At 49.2% G+C, this 19,298-nt stretch overlaps 2 protein-coding genes across 2 annotated transcripts; one reads left to right on the forward strand and one right to left on the reverse strand.

The window, feature by feature from the left end:
* On the forward strand, positions 1-3,298 carry LOC117855844 (uncharacterized). The gene is made up of 6 exons (XM_034738241.2): positions 1-709; positions 825-894; positions 1,150-1,298; positions 1,442-2,018; positions 2,122-2,226; positions 2,827-3,298. The coding sequence occupies exons 1-6, from the start codon at positions 562-564 to the stop codon at positions 3,041-3,043; spliced, it is 1,266 nt and encodes a 421-aa protein (XP_034594132.1). The 5' UTR covers positions 1-561; the 3' UTR covers positions 3,044-3,298.
* A 1,604-nt stretch (positions 3,299-4,902) lies between these two features.
* Positions 4,903-13,865, reverse strand: LOC117856927 (protein STICHEL). The gene is made up of 7 exons (XM_034739376.2): positions 13,428-13,865; positions 9,808-11,833; positions 8,814-9,033; positions 7,873-8,433; positions 6,129-6,813; positions 5,600-5,675; positions 4,903-5,516 (listed from the first exon to the last, which is right to left on the reverse strand). The coding sequence occupies exons 2-7, from the start codon at positions 11,758-11,760 to the stop codon at positions 5,484-5,486; spliced, it is 3,528 nt and encodes a 1,175-aa protein (XP_034595267.1). The 5' UTR covers positions 11,761-11,833; positions 13,428-13,865; the 3' UTR covers positions 4,903-5,483.
* Positions 13,866-19,298: the final 5,433 nt, after the last annotated feature.

Raw genomic sequence — 19,298 nt, forward strand, 5'->3', positions numbered from 1 at the left:
GCGATTTCGATCGGCGATTTATTCCTCCCGTTTAATTTCCTAATACGAGGTGGGCCATCGCCATCGATCACCAAACCGGAGCCATATAAATAGCGATTAACCCCATCCAAACACTACCATCACCGTCGTATTATAATCCACTCGGTAGATTCCCCAGACCTACGCACAGGGAGAGAGGGGGGCCTGCAACCTGCAGGGGACCCTCTCATCTCATCTCCTCTAGTATTATTCTGCCATGCCCTCCAATCCCACGCCAACATTTTGAGCCACGCGCTCTTCCATCGATCCGCCCGTGAATCTTTGCGTCGTCGGCTTCATGCGCGACGGGCGCCGGGCGCCGGCCTCCCTCTTCGCTTGCCCTCCTGCGAATAAGAATCGGCTTTGTTTTGTTTTGTTTGCGTCCCGATCGATTTAAATAGGGGAGATCGGGCGCAGGTGCTGGCGCGCACGCAGATTTAATTTGGTGGTATTTTCTTGTTCCCTCGGATTGTCCTTCTCGTTGTCGCCGCCGTCGTCGACGGCGATACTAACAAGGAGAACGAGGAGGAGGAGGGCGGCATCATGAACGCGCACAAGGGGGCAGAAAAGGGAGCCGCCGGCGAGGTGAGGCGGATCAACGTGGTGTACTTCCTGAGCCGCGGTGGCAGGACGGACCACCCGCACCTCTTCCGCGTCAACCACCTCAACCGCGCCGGCGTCCGCCTCCGCGGTAACGTGCCTTTCTCTTTCTTCCTGCCTGCCTGTTCTTAATCCTCCGGCGAAATCCATTCGCATCACTCATCGATCAATGCGGCTCATCGTTCGTGGTGGATCGATTCGTTCAGATGTTAAGAGGTGGCTCTCGGAGCTCCGCGGCAAGGACATGCCGGACAATTACTCGTGGTCTTACAAAAGGTATGGTGTGAATTGGTGATCGATGAATTGTTGTCCAGTTCTTGCCTTTCCATCAATGACCATGGATATTTTTTCCCCTTGCAATTTATTTCCATTTTTTCGGCAGTTTTGATTTGCATTTACTGCCCTGTTATGTTAATAACTTCTTGATCCGTATGGATCTTGTACAGCTCTATCTGTTGATTTCCTCGTTCATGATAGTTGCGTTAACTGATTCTTGTTCATGATCGTTTGCGTTAGCTGATTCTTGTTCAGGAAGTACAAGGCCGGGTACGTGTGGCAGGACCTGAAGGACGACGACCTCATCACGCCCATCTCCGACAACGAGTACGTGCTCAAGGGCTGCGACGTCCGTGGAACACCTCCTCCCTGCGTCCAAGCGCCAAGAAGGACTCCTTCGCAAGGTGACTCATCCACGCGTGATTTTTTTTTTTTGCTTTACTTTATTTGTTTGTGGCCTAGTTTTCTTACCATTTCTTCCTTGTAGAATGTGTTTTCTTATCATTTCGGCGTTAAGGTTAACAATTTGACGTGCTGTTCGTACCAGCCGAGAAGAAACGGGAGGAGGAAGAGACGCCGCGCAATCAGGATCACCCCGTGGAAGTTGTTCTGACGCCAGACTCCGGCGAGAGCTCCCCGAAGCCGCCGCCGCCGGCCGACCAGGACTCGCCGGGAGGCTGCGAGTCGGCGCGCCGTGGTACGGCGCCGTTCAAGGTCGAGGAGCCGCAGGGTCTCCGCGAGCAAAGGCAACATCAGCAGCAGGAAGTGGTGAGCAAGATCGAGGTGTCACGGTCACAGGAGCTCCGGGAGCTGAAGCAGCAGGAGGAGGAGGAAGCGGCGACCGAAAAGGCGGTGGCGCGGGCGGCGCCGCGTGAGGAGCAGCAGCAGCCGCAGGGAGCGGGCGGCGTTAGGAGCCACGCGCTGGGGTATCAGCCAGCGAGGAGGATGCGCGTGGCGCGCGCTCTGCACAACATGCTGACGTGCGGCGCGGCCGACGCCGACGACGCCGCGCTCCGCCCCGTTGCGCGGCGGCAGCGGCGCAGCGCTGCGGAAGCCGCTGCCGGCGGCGGCGACGACTGGCCGCACACACCGACGTGCCCCGGCATGGACGGCTGCGGCCTCCGGTGAGTCCAAACACGTATTCACACACATCACACAAGGTTCGATCAAACCTGACGCATTGCTTGGTTCCTTTGTTAACTTTTTGTGCGTTCGTGCGCGTGGCAGCGTGAGCCGGAAGGCGAGGTCGCGGCGGGGCGGGAAAGACAAGCAGGGCAAGCGCGACGGGCGCGAGCGCGACGCGCACAAGCCGGCCCCCCTGCCGCGTTGCTCGTAAGTGCCCGTGCCGCTGCGATGTGATGCTTTTCTGTTGCCGACTGCTGGCTGGGCTCGTTTGTCGCTAATGACCTGTTCGGTTCTGATTCTGACCCCGCCGTTGCGTGCTGGTTGCTCGGTCTCGCATGCACTATAGATCCGGCCCGTTACCATCATGTGATCGGTTGCGTTGGTTAGAGCTCGGCCGTTGAGGGTTTCTAGGCTGGGTCGCGGCTGCGCGTGGCGGAAATGGGAAGGGATTCTTTAGATGGCTTGTAACTTGCCAAGTTCGTATACTGGTTCGTGCGTGGATCTTGTACCAAGTAAAGGTCAAGTTATTTCGTGCAAGTAGAAGACGAAAGAGGGTACAGTTTATAGATTGAAATTTTTATTCGTAGAATCTTCTCGGTAGGTCTTATTTTGAGCATAGAGAGATACTGACGCATGAACAGTTTCCTGACGTTACGTGCATCGGTCCTACCGTCCTACAGGCAATGAATTACATGGGCTTTTCGATAAGGCCCGGTCGGTCAGTCTGATGGGCCTGAATTGTCCAAATATACCCAACAGAAATTTGCCGTCTCACGCATATTATCTCCTTTCGCGACGTGCGTGCAGGCAATGCGGGAAGGAGTTCAAGCCGCAGGAGCTGCACGCGCACATGCAGTCGTGCCGGGGGTTCAAGGAGCGGATGCGGAGCAGCACCAGCTCCCGGCCCAGCGTGGACAGGAGGCGCAACTCCACCGCCGGCGGCCACAGGGGCAAGCCCGACGACCACTGCTCCTCGGAGCGGCCGTCCTCCGCCTCCGCCGTGTTCCTGCTCACGGAATCCTGACGCGGTCGAACTGGCTGATGAGATCGATTGCTGATCTGAAAAAAAAAATGGAGAGATGCTAACGACGTTGTGGTGGAACGGGATGTACATCGTGGGTGTGTGGGCCGAAGCGGCGCGGCGTTGGCAACTTGGGATTGTTTGTCTAGTCGATCATATCTGGCAGTGAATTGTATACGTTCTTTTGATCTGGGGAATTTGCTTGCTTCACCTGTGAATAACAGAGTCTGCCTGTCTGTGTATTTGATTCAGTATGCATCTCGATCTGTGGGTTACGCGTGCGTGCTTGATGCTCTAATAACCTGTGAGCTTAACGAGCCAATGCTTCCCGAGCGAACACCGTACGGCGTATGCGCGTCCGTGCGCACGGTCACGGATCCGGCGCGAGGGCGTAGGCGGCAACGATATGTACATGCACGAGCCGTGACGGCGCGCGCACAGCACCGTAGGCAAGGGCAAGCTAATGCCGGCGGCACGTTCTTGTCGGCGGGCTGGGGGCGCTTGCCGTGACCGCGAGGGGAGGACCCAAGCCGGGGGAACGTGCGCGCGGCACGGCCGCGGGTGGACGGCGCGCGTCGGGACGTAGGGAGCACGATCGAGAGGGCGGCCGGCCACCAGCGCGCGCGGGGTGTCGGTGTCGCTCGCCTTCGCGCGCGCGGACCGAGCGGTAGCAGGAAAGCACGAGGCCGGGCGCGACGCGCTGCCGCAGAGCTACTGCGCGCACCGCGCCTCCCTCACCCCTCAGTGGCCATGCGCCCCGTGCCGGGCCACGGCACGGCACCAACTCCGGACTGGTGCCGCGGTGCGTGCGCGTGGTTCCGGCTCGGCGCGGGGTCTTGCGAAATTACCTAGTAGCAGCTCGTTACAAAACAAACGATCTCCACAACCAACGTCCGGCGACCCATTTCTTGCGGAACTCGAACAGCAAGGCGCCTGACAGATGATGGCAATCAGCAATGCCGGCGGCACCGAATCGTCGATGATACTGATAACCACCGCGCGTACCGGCTGGCGGGCGCACATGTACTTGGTTCGTCCCGGCACAAGAGACCAAAAACTGATCACTCATCCAGATACCACCCAATCGCCCAGCTAATCATAGCAAAAGCCTAAAATTAAGCCAGCCAGCCAGGCTGTGAAACTCCAGCCAAGAATCCTCGTTCCTAAGGCTAGCCCTCCGCCTAAACAAGGCTGGAGCACCAGCTATATATACGCCCGGCCTCTCCCTCTCTCCCCGTCCCATCTCGACACGCTCGATCAGCGCTCGCTAGCTTCGTGCTCTTCGCTCCTCCTTCCGCCCCGACCCATCCCTCGAGAGCACCGACCCGAGAGAGAGAGAAGCTAATAAGCTAGCGAGATGGCGGCCACCCTCAGGCTCAGGATCCTCGCCGCAGCTGCCACCGCCGCAGCCGTGGCGTCGTCGCTCGTCGCCGTGGCCACCGCGTCCGAGGCGCCGGCTGCAGCGCCAGGACCCGGCGGCCCCAGCTCCGGAGCCGCCGTGACCGGCCCGGCCCTGGCTGTCGGCACGCTCGCCGCGGCCGCCGTTGGGTACCTCTTCTGCTGAGCTGTGCTGCCGTGGCGCGCGTCTCCGGCTGCTGGACCAGCCGCGCGCGTTGCCGCCCCCGGAGTATACCAGTATTTATATCAGTTGATCGCTTGTTTTAATTACCAGTATTTTTCATGGTGTCTTGTTCTGATTGGTTGGTGTACGCAGTTGCCGGTTGAGGGTGTGCGTACCTTGGTTCATGTACGCTCCATCGATCAACCTGTGTACACAGCTATATATATATAAGTAATGCAGTGACTTTCAAATGCATGCCATGTGAACTTGTGAGATGAACTTGGGCAACAAAGCAGCAATATTTGAGCAAATGCAATTGATTAGGATGGGCATTACAATGATAAATCTGAACAAGTGCAGGAGATACCAATTCTTGTACAAACTTAAAAAATCATAAGTTAAACGGCATAAGGTCTTCCTTTCTTCTAAGTTCTAACAAAAAAAGGTGGGTAGAATAACAAATGTAAGGTAAACTCAAATGCTGTCAATACAGTAAAAACAATTCAGAAAAATAAGTGCCAGAACAACTCGCTAATGTATGCTTTCCTAACTGTGCCGACTGCCTCGCGCCTCAGCCCTGAGACTTGGCAAGGGCCTACACATCTAAATGTCTGTACAAGAAGCATAGACGGATCAGAATGATTTATTAAAATCTGCATGTCCAACAGTCCCGCTGAATGTCCAACTTTTATCACCCTTTGGCCATTGCTGATCGTGTTCGTGCATTAAAAATGCTGAATCCTCAGAGCAGAAGCATCAAATGCAAGGAAAATTTAACAATTTGGCCATCATGGCGGTTTTGTGAGGCACACAGGCATCTTTTCAACGTTTTCTCTACAACCCAGGGCCACAATGCTTGCTTTATCATCGTCAGTTGCCAACTTAAGATGACCTCAACCGTGTCTGCCCTTTTCCCTGTTTCGCAAACATGAATCAGATAAGATGCGAGGCGTGATACCCAAAAGAGTTACCTTCATATGCGCACATTTTAGATTTACCTTTCTTCTTTTTGTTTTTTCAGTTTTCCAGCATGGGAAGAGCCCATGGCAACCTGGTGCTCCAGACTCAGAAACCCTGTAAATTAGGCACGCAAATGGTGGGCATTACAAGTCTGAAATCCTAGACAGGAGAAAAGGCACAAATATTTGTGAACCATGAAATATTCAGAAGTAGATCAGTTAGAATAGTTCTGAATTTTGCAGAACAATGGAGCTGTCTAATGCTAAGGGTTTAAATATGCTTCGATGCTATTTTCAAAAGTCGCATCATAATTTGACTACAAAATAAGAAACTCTATCAGTGTGGTGCCCTTTGTAATTTATATGCAGCTACATTTTCTTCTAAAAGGTAACATGGAGTTTTCATTCTTTGTAGTAGCACTGCCATATCTTCTAAAGACAAGATAACACTGGATTGGTGCAGGTTAAAAAAATGTAAATACGTTAATTTTTCTCGAATGACACAGGAGAGCTGCATGTCATTTCATTAAGAAGGAAAGAAAACAAAGGAGAGGCCAGCAGTACTTACACACTCTCATTGTCACAATTTGCCAAATGGTTATTTCTGTGCAAGAGGCTTGGTGAAATAGCATAACCATTCTCTGTCTGTACATTCTGATATTTCTGGGAACCATGGCTGTCACTGATCTTTAAGGCTTTCAATTCATTAGTCAGATCCTTGTCAGCATGCCTCGAGGGAACAATAGTGGCCATTGAGGGCCTCCCATGATGCTGACCCACAGTTTGTGGAAGAACTTGATTTCTCTCCGGTCTTGCTTGATTTAACGTACCAGGTGTGTGTTTTTCAGCAGTCTGGAGCCATGCACTCTCTAACCTTTGCTCATCAAGAGCTGCCGTCTTCAACTGTTCAACAGCGACCTCCTGCCCTCGTGTTCTATGTATCCCTGAATTTCCTTCAGAGATTATCATGGGAACGTTGCTTGACTGTAGTCCACCACCAGCACCTGACGGGTTCAAAACTCCCTTCAGACGCTCACTGTTTGTTGAGCAACTCAAAACATCAGACTCGCCTGTTTCATCTGGATACACCTGATGCTGTAGTCCTCCGGCGAGAAATTCTTGCATTAAACAAATCCTGACTTCCACATTGCATTTCAGTACAGTTTCCATTGAGTTCCTGATGCTGCTAACAAACCTTTGGGCTCGAAACTTTATATCGTTGTCCTCAAATGCTACGAAAGTAATAATGGTGCCTGGAAATGAAGTTAATCAAAATCTAGTTTGGGCAGATGAACAGCCTGTGCACTAGGAAAGGACAAATAAGTAGCCAAAAAAGGAAGAAAAAATCTTTGTTGGTCTCTCAAATTTCAAGAGTGTTCCCATATTCAACCCTCGGTTTTTCAATTATCCTTTCGGTGCTCAACATATAGGTTTGGTCACAATTAAGCACCAAATGTGCCAACTCTACCAAGCTGCAGGGTCACTATTATTGGTTGCGCTGCCAGTGAAAAAGAATGTCGTATTTGGACCTAAGCTAGTAAAATGTGGAGGATTCAAGGGACCTAGACCTAAAGTTGTTACAAAAAAGGGACATCCTCAAGAAAAAGTAAGTACAGAAAAGTTGATCTAGTAATTCGAGATACTGAATAGCATAATCTAAATTGCTTTGCTATTGCATCTGCTTCCTTTGACTAAGGCCCATTCCTTGACAAATAGGCAAACTTCCATTCCAGCCCCATATTTGAAACATTAGATGTTCTAATTCAATCAAACAAATGACGAGTGACATTGAATTTTATAAATTACATTGACACATACAAGCGTGCAACAATTAAATAACAGTCACAAAATTTGGGCGCGCTATTTACCAATTCAACCAAGTACAATTGATGACAAGATTGGCTTCACCAAGCTATAGTGCTATCCCTATTTTGAAGCTAAAGCTATAAATTATGGCTCCAAGCAAAAAGCTGGAACCTGAACTTGTAGCCTTGATAACTCTAATGATTGCATTTATTTCATCATGAAGTTGGAACCACAAGCAACAGATAAACTACAACTTCATTCAACTTTTGGGGCAACTTAGTTATCCTTAGTTCTAGCATATTGTAAATTCGGAATCCAAAACCTCCCATTCTGAGTCAAGCTTTAGGTCATCAAAGTTTACAAATGATGCAGCGGAACTGAGATACCAGACATGGTCAGGCAGCTCCATCTCTAATCCAGTGGTAGGAACTAAAGTTTGTAATGAAAAGAAAGGCCTGAAGAACATTGAAATGTGCCAAGACAAGAATGAAAATGTATTGGCTTACCTTCACATTCTTTGACAGATGCTAGTTTCCCATGATCATAGAGAAGCTGCCGCAATGTCTTGGAGTGGCAGTTCTCTATGCATTTCATCCAAATTCGGGTAAGGTTATCTGAGATTCCACTATTTGTATTCCTTTGTTCAGAAGGAATACTTGTTTGAGCAGAATCCAGTAATGCTCTATCAACAGACCTACATTCGCCATAAATAAAGTTGTCATTGGGTTTCATCCTCGACGACAACGAAGGGCCCTGAGGACTGGAGTGCCCGCTGGTTGTTTTGAGATCCAATGCTTTCTTTGAATCACGGAAAGCGAATAAAGGATGAGATGTAGTCCTGCTCGCAGAGGATTCTCTCACTGCTTCCATCATGGTTTCACTGGTTGCTTTAGCGCTTTGCTTACTGCTGCTTCTAGATTGGGTTATTTCTGAATTATGACCCGAGCCAAGCTGGAGTAAAGCTGCAGTGAACCATGTCGAACGCTCACTTGAGAGTCTTATCTGTTTTTCAGCATCAGAAAGAATCCTCAATGCTTGTTGTAATCTTTCCAACTCAGCATCAGTTACTACAGAAAGCAAAAATGTGTTAGAACTTCGGAATTAAGATGAAACATTCTTGTTTACACGAACACATCAGTCAGGCATTAGAATAATAAGTACAGTGTGCTACCTCCACAATAAAGGAGAGGAAAGTCTAAAAATAGTAACACACAAGAAAGCACGATGATACTGAATGATTGGCTGCATAAGAAATTATATGTAAACCTCCACAATAAAGAAGAGGAAAATTCAAAAACAGTAGCACACAACTACACAAGTGTAATAAAGCATGGTGATACTGAATGATTGGCTGCATAAGAAATCATATGTAAACTAGTAAAGCATCAACGACAACTCAAACAGATTGCTTCGAAAGGATTGCATCCATAAGTTAAGAAAGACTCACTATTTCGACCACCAATGCCATCTCCACCGCAAGTAGGATCCGCTAATCTATAGGTCCCAGCAATGATGTCCATTATGAGTCCAGCTAATTGTGACATTAATGCCGTTGGATCAACACCGGAATCCATCAGCTCTCTTGACCTTTTGACTGTTTCGGCAGTGTCTGATGACATGGCTATCTCCAATAGGTCAAGGAGTTTCTCCTCGGACACAACCCCAACCTTAAAACAAAATTTGAAGTTTGTGTGACTAAATTAAATGGTGCAACACTTCATATCATAAAACTGAAAAGCCAGCAAAAGAAAGAACAGTTCATTTATGATAATAATTTGAATAGCACATCACAAATTTCAAGCAGCTTGACAGTTTTAAATCTGGCATTACCATTCTGACTTCCAATTTGCTACAGACGTAAAGGAAGGGAATCTTAGAATTCTGCTTTTAAAGAATAAACTACAAATGTTAGCCCCCAAGATAATCATGACATCATTTTATGCTAAGTCCTTTTGCAATTTTGTATGACAAGCAACAACGTGAAATACTTTGACAACTGAGGTTACCCCATCCAACATTAAAAAATGTGTGTGTGTGTGTGTGGGGGGGGGGGGGGGGGGGGGGGGGGTAGCACTGCAAGTGACAGTAAAGAAAAGAGAGAGCGAGAACATTCTAACAGTATAGTCTAAAGAGTTTGTGAATATTCATTCCAGAGAAAACAGAAAGCTAAGGCTCATGGATCTGTATGGGCAAAAGGCAAGGCATTGAGTAAAGAACACTGGATGAAAACAAAGCAATTCAGCATATATCTAGATGACATATGGTAATCAGTGTGTTATTATCTGTTCATAAAACACGATAAACTTATCCAAGCATAATAAATGTTTCAATTAAGATATATGCAAGTCCGAAAGAATACTTTATTGAAGCTAGCATATCCAGACACAATAGAGAATTATTGACAGTTTAAAAAATATTCAATGATCTGAAAAATAACTTACCAGATCATTTACAAGCGATGGTGTTATCTTCTTCCCTAGTAAACATAGTTGATCTAACATTGTCTCTGCATCTCTCAACGATCCGTCTGAATTTAGCGCTATTAAATCTAGAGCGGCCAATTCAACATCAAGGTTCTCCTTCATAGCAATTTTCCTCAATCGGCATACTATGTCAATGTCTTTGATCTTGGCAAACATGTACTTTTGACAACGCGATATGACAGAACGAGGGAGGTTTTCAGGATCTATTGTTATAAATATGAAGACAACACGAGGCAATGGCTCATCAAGAAATTTCATAAATGCCGACCAGACTTTAGAAGATACCATATGGCATTCATCAACAACGAATACTTTGTACCGTGAAGAAGTTGCGGATGCTGGTATATTTTCAATCAAGTGCCTAACTCTGTTTATGCCTTTTCTGTTGGTAGCATCAACCTCAATTAGATTAATTCCATTTCCAGTGAAAAAGTCATTACACTCTGTGCAAATCCCACAGGGCTTGGCCTCTCCAGTAGCAGTACAACTTAAAGCTGCTGAAAATATTCTTGCAGCAGATGTTTTCCCAGTCCCACGAGGTCCATGGAACAGATATGCTGGAGCTATTCTTTCCCTTGTGATGGCGTTACTAAGTGATTGTACGACAAAATTTTGACCAACAATTTCGAGAAATGACCTTGGCCGATATTTCTGGCTTAAGCTTCTGTGGTCTGGAACTACATGATCAGCTCCACTCACAGACAGTGCGATCCCATCCTGGCTTTTACAGCTTGACCACCTTCTGCCATCCAAACGGCTCAAAGCTTCCAGATCTAATTCTCCAAAGATGGTTGAAACTTCATCACTTGCTGAATCAAATGATGAATAAGCAAAGTGACTACTATCACCCAACAGTGGCACACCTTGGGAAGATTTATTAAGATATCCATATTTATTGGAGCCTGATGATTTCTTCCTTCGATGCATTGTCTGACTACCACATAAAAGGCTGCTCCCTTTTCTTCTAAGGGTATCAGAAAGTGAAGGAGAACAACTCCTTTCAGATCCCTTTTGTTTACTCCTCTTTGACCAATAGCATGGAATGCCACATCTACTTGTCAACAGTTCTGGTTGGTTCAGCCCATCGTCATCAAGCGAAGCAGCAGTTGTTCCATCCCATGAACCTACAGTACTAGGATTCCTCCCTTTGTACCTGTAATAGGAGCTAGTCGAGACCGGAGTGCAAGAAAAGGAAGATCCTTCTCTTCTTGGCACTCTCAACAGCTTTGAGGGATTCGATGAGCTAAAACATCCCGATGCAGCAAATAGTGGTGATGTAGAGCGAGAAAAATAGCCTGCCTTCTGAAGCTGCTCGTGATTCTCAGAGTTGTAATTCTCAGTATCCTCAGACTGCTCACCTGAGTTCACATGGAGATCTAGCAACTTTGAAACGGTTGAATTTCTCATAGCTCCTTTCTTTGAAAATGAACTCCTTCTCACCCTTCTAACAGTTCTTTTAACAGGAGTGCACGAATTCGAGCCTTGAACACTGTATATGCTGACAGGAACTTCCAGACATGTGTCACTCCTTGAGTCCACACCATTAGAAATGCATGGGCTTTCCAGGCTACAGTCTGCGGAAGCTTGCTTATCATCCACATCTAACTTTATCCCACTTTCGCTGGATTTGTTAGAATGATGCCTCCAGTTGTATAGATAAACATTTTTCCTTTTCTTTTCACTTTTGGGAGGTGCAGCAGCTGGCTCTGTGTGCTGTTGTGACAAACTACTGCCAATCTCAATGTGATGCGTAACTCCAGAAGTTGTTAAGAATGATTTAGAACTTAATGGTGACCTCCAGGATGAGCATGTTTCAGGATCACGCAAGAAACGTGCCTTTCTCAAGGCAATAAGTTCCTTCTTCAGGTGAAGCTCACTTGGACCAACACACCCTTCAACCATAGTTGCCATAATTAAGAACAAGATATATATTTACGAATTAAAAGGAAGTAATGTCCAAGCAGGAAAATGTAGCATATCCCGCCTGCAAAAAAATCCATTATGAACAATGTCAAATTCTGTTATACCTGAATCGTATAGGCAAAGCTAGGGATGAAACCAGGAACGGGAAGATCCCATACCAACCGATGACGTATACCGCAAATACTGATCGTATACCGTAATTGCAGGAAAATTCGGAAACAGGAAAAATATTCAGGAAAACGGGCGGAACCGGGATCGGAATTGGGCGAGCTATTCTCCCGACCGAATCCACGGTTACCGGATTTTAACGGGAAAAATCCCAGCGGTATTCCCGTATTTACAGGCGCCCAGCCCAACAGCCTGCTAGGCTGCAACTCCGGCCCAAGGATGAGTCGAACATTCACTTCCTGTCCACTAGCCTGAGGCTTCATTTATAACTGACCTCTGTGCCAGTGCTGGTTCAAAGGGCCAGGTGGGACTAAATTGCTCGCTGAGTGCGGGACTGCGGTGTGCAGTGTGCTGCAGTGCCTCTGTGCACTGCTGCTGCTTGCGGCATGCCTGCCTTGTGCATGCGTGCCAGAAAAGAGGCAGGGACAAGCGAGCTGATGCGGCCCATGATTCAACTAGGAAGTGCTGGTTTTAAATTTTTTTATTTCTTTTCTTCCCCATCTATTGTTTTCCTTTGTAGATCTCCACTCTTTCTCAAGTACTACGTGAAAAATAAAAATATTCCATATATAATATTCAATGTTTCCATGTGTCGTTCACAATTTTTTGATGAGTGATATGTTTATCATGCTCATATGAACTTATTTATGATGCTATCTACTTGTTTACGATTTATTTGCCTATGCATTACGTGTGGTTGTGACCGTTGCGTTAAGTTAAATGTTTGAAGTGGTTACAACTTATACGTTGGTTTTCCCGATTTGAATTATCGATTCCTGATCGTTGTCGACATGTTCCCGATCGAAATATTTCGTTTCCGACATCCCGTATTTCCGATTTCGTTTTCCTGACCGGCTTTTCAGATCCCATTCCCGAATAAAAAATACGAAATCAAAAGTGGTTAGAGGGTTTTCCCGACCGCTTTCATCCCTAGGCAAAGCATCTATAAATGTAACTAAAAGCTATTAATAGGCAAGTCTACCTGAGAAAAAAATAATGTGCACGAACTATGGAACAATGACCCATGAACCAGTAAGTCACAAAATGCAGGCTAGTATGATATAATGTGAAAATCAATCCTCATTTTCCCTTTTTCCCCCCTTAAAAAAACGTAATTTGACAGTGGAACCACATGTATTTTGTCACATCAATTCATCATACATTTTAGAGCTATTTCATATAACCACCCGCACTTCATTCTGTAGTTTCAGAAAAGAAGTTTTGCGATGTGCACGTGTCTGGCAACCCAGATTCGTCGGTGGAATGGAGTGCATGACACCAGTTTTCTAAAGCGTAGGTGCCCTTCCTCGAGTATGTCCAAAGATACGGTAGAGGCCTAAAGTCAAAATCCCTTCCCGATTCTTCAAGAACTGTCCCCATTATTATCCTCATTATTCTAGCACTTGTGTATCTGTTGATCGTTATTAGAAAAATCTGCCCTTTCTCAGATGGCCCGCCTCTGTAGAAGAGGACAGTTCGATTCGTACCTGTGTAAGTCGGACGGTGGGGCTGTGGCCACTTCAGTCCAGTTGGGTCTTCCTTCCCTCCCGGCGGCGGCGGGTCCGGAGGAGAGAGGCGGCGGCTGTTCACTCCAGGCGGAGGGGCTCTTCCCTCTTTCGTGGGCGGCGGCGGGCGGATGGAGAACGGCTGCTCTGCAGCGGCGGTTCACTCCAAGTGGACGGCGGCGCGGTGGGTTCTGTAGACGGCCGCAGCGGATGGTGGGGCGAATAGGCGGTGGGGAATGTGGAGATCGCGCCGGCGGTGGGGACGGCGGGGAGTGCGGATGGATCAGAGGAGAGCGGCGTGGGGCATGGAGAAGGGCAGAGGTGGAGCTCCCATCTGGATCTGGACAGGGCTGGGACCTGGAAGAGGGCTGTGGGACTGGGAGTGAGGTGATGGGAGAATGGGAGACAGAGAAGACGGCTGGGAGGGAGAGGGCTGGGAACAGTACTGCGACTTTGGGCCGGGCCTTTTCCATTTCTAATCTGCCGTTGGCGGGAAAAAATATGATTTAGCACCCGAACGGGAAAAGGAAAAGAAAAAAACTTACTCGTCCTGTACATGTCTCTTTTGACTAAAAGTGCGAGGCAGGAATATAGTCGAGAAAAATAGTTTTATTCTTTGAATTTATCAATGAGTATACTGAAGAAACATAATCATTCTGAACTTGTCTTTGGCCCTCGATCGGGACTGTAACGACTAACGAGGCACCACATTTTCTTTACTCGCCTTCAGTCATGTTGACAGGCAATTCTCGTCCCTCGCTCGATTTTGCGCAGACAAATCCCCTAATCGACGACCGCAACGGCGTGGCCGCGGCGTGCAGACGGTCAGCAAGTAAAGTGCACGCCGCATGTTCGTTCCATCCCATTTTTTCATCAAATTGCATCCCGATCGCGATCGGTTGGTCCTGGCTGTCAAATCATGTGTCCGTCGCACACAGACCTGCGGTCTCCCCCCGCGTGGCTCGGGGACCACCGCTTGATTTCGCGAATCGCGGATAAAAGTACCGGCAAATTCAAAAGTAGTTGTGTAAATTCAAAAGTACCTCCCCGCTGTGTACAATACTACACACGATCACGTCCACACCTCGCGCCGAATAAACAACGAATTGTACAGCCGTGTAGGTACAGGTACAGCACCAACAAATCCCATCCTGAAACGAACAGTACAAGCATGTGGGCGCGCGGCGCGCATCATCGCAGGGGCGCGGTGCGCCGCGGGCGGCCATGCACGGACGCGTACGCGTATCCCCGCCCGGCCGGGCCGGGCCACCTAGCAGAAGAGGTAGCCGAAAGCCGCGGCGGCGACGGGCAATACCGCGAACGCCGGCGAGGCGGACGTGGCGCTGGACGTGGGCGCCGGGGCGGGTGCGTCGGCCGCCGCGGAGGCCGCGCCCACCAGGGACGAGGCGACGACCACGGCTGCCGCGGCGAGGAGGCTGGCCTTCAGTTGCCTTGCCATCTTTTCGCTAGTTTCGGGAGCTGAGGCAGCTCGTTGTATCGACTTGTTGCCGTTGCTGTTTCGATTGATGGGCGAAGGAGGAAGCGCACGGCGCGGCTATATACACACAGCTACCCCTGCGCCGGCGCCGTGGTTTCGTGGGGCTGCGGCGGCCTGCTGGCTGCTGCCAGCGGATGAATGGAACCGAAGCTGGGCTGGTGAACGGAAGGACGGCCGGCTGTCGTGTACCTGGCGTCGGTTCAGTGTGCGGTTGATTGGCTTGGTACCGGCAGGTATCATCATGAGCGCGAGGGTCAGGTGGATTTCGGCGATGGTGCCGGGACTGCCGGCTGGCTCTGGTGCCTGGCTCTGGCTGAGTTGGATCGGCGGGATTGCTTTTGCGGCGCGAGCGTCACATGGTGGCGAGTGGCGACTCTGATCTGTCGTGCCGGCTAGTGCTGTTCTGGCTGGGGGCACGGAGGGGCAAAGCGCAAACTGCAAACGACGCTGGCCGTTGGGTCGGAGATTGGAGATTGCTCGCTCGAGCCTCCACCTCCAGCCCTCACCACATCTGTTGGCCGTCGGGTGGCCTTGTTGTTTTATTGTTTACCTCCAGAATGCTGTGAATTTAGGGGGTCGAAAGAGAAATGATGTGTTTTGCTCGAAGTCAACTCCTTTAAAAGGATGGGGCTCAAGCCTAGGGATGAACATCCCACCGTTTTACCCTGTAGAACATTATCGATATCATAAAACGACGTGTATTTTAAATTGGAGGACGATATATGTCAGTAACAGACGGAAAATTTTTTACTCTCCCGTTTCTGATCTCTTGTGAAGTGCTTGCTACTCACAAGGTAGGTTTCCCAGCACTGCAATGAGGAACTATGTTTTTTTTTAAACAAAAAACTACGTTCCGTATTTTTGGGGCTCCATGAAATAAACGCATCGCCCTGCTGGGTTTCTAGTAACGGGAGAACCTCGGTTAGTTTTTTTATTTGCGGCCCCGCTCGACCAAACTTTAGTTCTTTAGTCAACTCACATATAAATTTTAGTTATTTAGCCCTCCAAACCTAGCAGCCAGTTTAGTTAGCGAGTTAGCTAATTTTTAGTCCACATTTAGCATCCATGTTTGAATCATTAGAGTTTAATTTTTAGCTAATTAAAGTTTAGTCCAGGATCAAATAGAACCTTAGTCCATCCTAACATGCACTAAACCACGTCTCAGACTTCACGTAGCTTTTAAGACATTTTGCACATGCAAATTGCAACAGTAACCGTACCCATAAATAAATCGGAAGTATATGTATTTGATCTCTACACTTTACATGGTCGCGTATCCTTGAATCAGGAGATGAATTACACGAACACATCCACACAATCAACAACGGAAGCAACAAATCCCAAAACAAACAGTAAACCCTTTGTGCTATGCATTCTAGCAGAAGAGGTAGCCGAAAGCAGCTGCCGCGACCGATACGGCGGCGAAGGCTGGCGCTGCGGCGGTGGCGCCGGACGTGGGCGCCGGGGCGGGCGCGTCGGCCGCAGAGGCCGGGGCGACCAGAGACGAGGCGACGACCACGGCGGCTGCGGCCGCGGCGAGGATCTTGGCCTTCAACTGCCCTGCCATCTTTCGCTAGCTTCTTTGGATGGGGAGGCGATCGACGGAGCGAGGAGCTGAGAAAACAGCGGCAGGAAGCTAAGAACTTGTGGTCGCCGTCGTTGTTTCGATGGATTGGTATAGGAGGAAGAGGCAAGCATATATAGCTGCGATGCTGCAAGAGTCCGAGTGTGGTTCGTCGGCCGGCTGCGTGCCGCCTGCTGCTGCCTAATGCTGGGCTGGCGAACGGGAGGACGGACCGGCTGTCGCGTACCTGGCGTGTCGGTTCGGTGTGGGTGATTGGAAGGTTTCATCACGAGGCGGGGGTGGTTTTCGGCGCTGGTGCCGGTTGGCGCGCCAGCTGGGTGCCGGACCTGTCGTTGCGTTGGCGCCGCGGGGCGGCACAAGGCTCGCAACATCTCATCGATTTGGGCCCTGTTTTGTTTAGGTTCCTGCTTCTCAGTATGAAATCTAGGAGCTCAAACAAACAGCAAATTTTCCGTGCACGTTCCGAAAGGTCAAAAGTTTGGAAAAATTAAGTTTATACGGAAAGCTGAAAAGTTCAGTTTTTCAAATTTTTTAGCCAAAAAGCTAAATACTTCTTCTAAAAATTAGTGTTGACTTTTTAGAAAAAAAAACTAGCAGCAGCTTTTTAAAAAATTCAAAAGCTGCAGCTCAAATCATTTTTATTTTGGACGAACATCCATTTGGTTATTGGATACTGGCCTTCTTTCTGGCTTCGCCGGTTGGCCTTGCAAAGTGGGCATTCGCAGCTTGCAATAATGAGCCCAGCGCGAAGTTCTCAGGAAACGATCGGCCCGGCCCAACAGAAGCCTTCCTGGCCTGAGAGACTAGCTCGGTGGCAAGTAAGCATGTTCGAGAATGGAGAGAACACACGAAACAACCTACTCCCTTTGTCCCTGCCCTTTAATTTTATTCTAAATCAAATCATCTTATGTTAATTAAATTGATATAAAAATATATTAATATTTTTTGTCTACCAAGTTACATTAAATTCATTATGAAATATATTTTTCATAGCATACCTATTTAGTATTATAAATATTGATATTCTTCATTGTAAATTTGGTCAAATTTAAAACAGTTTGATTTACGACAAATCTAAAGGGACACTTTTTGCGGGACGGAAGGGACACTCTTTGCGGGACGGAAGGAGCATACGACGAAGAGTCTGTGACACATCTTCCTCTTAAACTGCTCTGTTCCGTACGATGAAGTTGCAGGCGCCAAATTTGTGCCATTCAGCGAACGCTATAACTGCATACGTGAGCGAGAATAGAAAAATACTGACACCAAATTCAGATGATAGTTGATGATTCAAATTTCTTCCTGCTATTCATTCCATCAGAGATGAACGAAAGGAGACTGCATCCAAATGCAAGTCTCGCAGAAAACGAGAAGTCAAACGAACGAGGGGTGCGCTCCAAGAAGCCCATCACCACACTCATCAAGCCACCGGCGCAGCAGCTGCTACGTTCCACCGCAGGCCACCCTTCGTCTCCGCGGCCTCCAATAGAGGCGCCGATTCATGCCGGCAGTAGAACACCACGCCGGCGGCAACACACTGCTACCATCGACTGATCCTATGCACATCAGAATTAAGAAGCACTACTACTTCACCTCCCATGGCCATGTCGAAGTATCCATCATCGACCTTCGCTTATTCAGGGGGTGCCGTTCCGGAGCCGGAGCACCGTACCCGCCGCCCCTCGTCACCGCTTCAGGCTCAGGGCCGGCGGCGTCGGCATCGGGGTCGGCGGCGGCAGGCCGTGGGACTCCACGAGGATGGACCAGAGCACGTGCACGTCCTCGCATTGGCACGACTTGACGTCGTCGTACAGGATGTAGATCCCTCTCTCTGCACACATGACACAACACCAAGAAGAAGAAGAAGAATTCCCCATTCAGACACCATCAGCAGGGCTCAGAAAACCGGAGGAACACAGAGCGTGAGATATCATAGCCAGGCATCGACGGCAACGTACTCTTGCGCTGCACCGCGTTGACGCGGCACCAGAGCCTCCTGAGCGGGGAGAGCACGGACCGGAGCCACCCCATGCCGAGCCTCGGCCGCCTCCTACATCTCATACCTATAAGCAGAGCGCCAAGCCGTGTGTCGCAGGCGAGCACGTGAAGAACGAACCGTCTCCGCTGCCGCTAAGACCTGAGAATGAATAGCGAGGGGCAGGTGGCGTGGTGCGGTCACTGGCCAGTGCAGTGGCGCTGTGTATATGGGCGCGACCGGTGGCCGGTGAAGTAACCCGCGGAGCTCGCCTTCGGCCTTGCTTTACACTTGGGTAAAGCCTCCCACACTGCTCTCCCCTCCCGTTCGGTTCCGTGACCGTCTCGGTGCGCCCTGCCACACCAGACTCCCTTGCCGCACAATCATTATTCTTACGCCGAGCCGAGCTCCCTCGCGCGGCCAGGATCTTTACGTTGCCCCGTCGCCGTCGCGGATCCATCCCTCGCGTACGACCCCTTCACTCTCAAGATCACCGTGCGAATTAAACTAGTGTTGCATGCTGCATCTTGTACAGGACGACGACATTGCCTCACCTCTTCTTCTTTCTTTTAATTTGCCTGATCGATCGAGAAACCAATCGAGGCAGAACAAGTCACTAGTCGTCGTCGTTAGTTTCTTCTGCGCCTTGTTCACCGGTGGATTAACCCGGGGTTAGAGAAACAGGTCGGGGCGAGGATGCTGGACGACACCGAACGCTTGCGCCGCAAGCTCCTCATCTCCTTTTTCTTGGCCATGATGCTTGCTTGGACTTGGACCTGGACCTACGCGCCGCAG

This window comes from Setaria viridis, chromosome 5 (genome assembly GCF_005286985.2).
Source record: "Setaria viridis chromosome 5, Setaria_viridis_v4.0, whole genome shotgun sequence".
Classification (NCBI taxonomy): domain Eukaryota; kingdom Viridiplantae; phylum Streptophyta; class Magnoliopsida; order Poales; family Poaceae; genus Setaria; species Setaria viridis.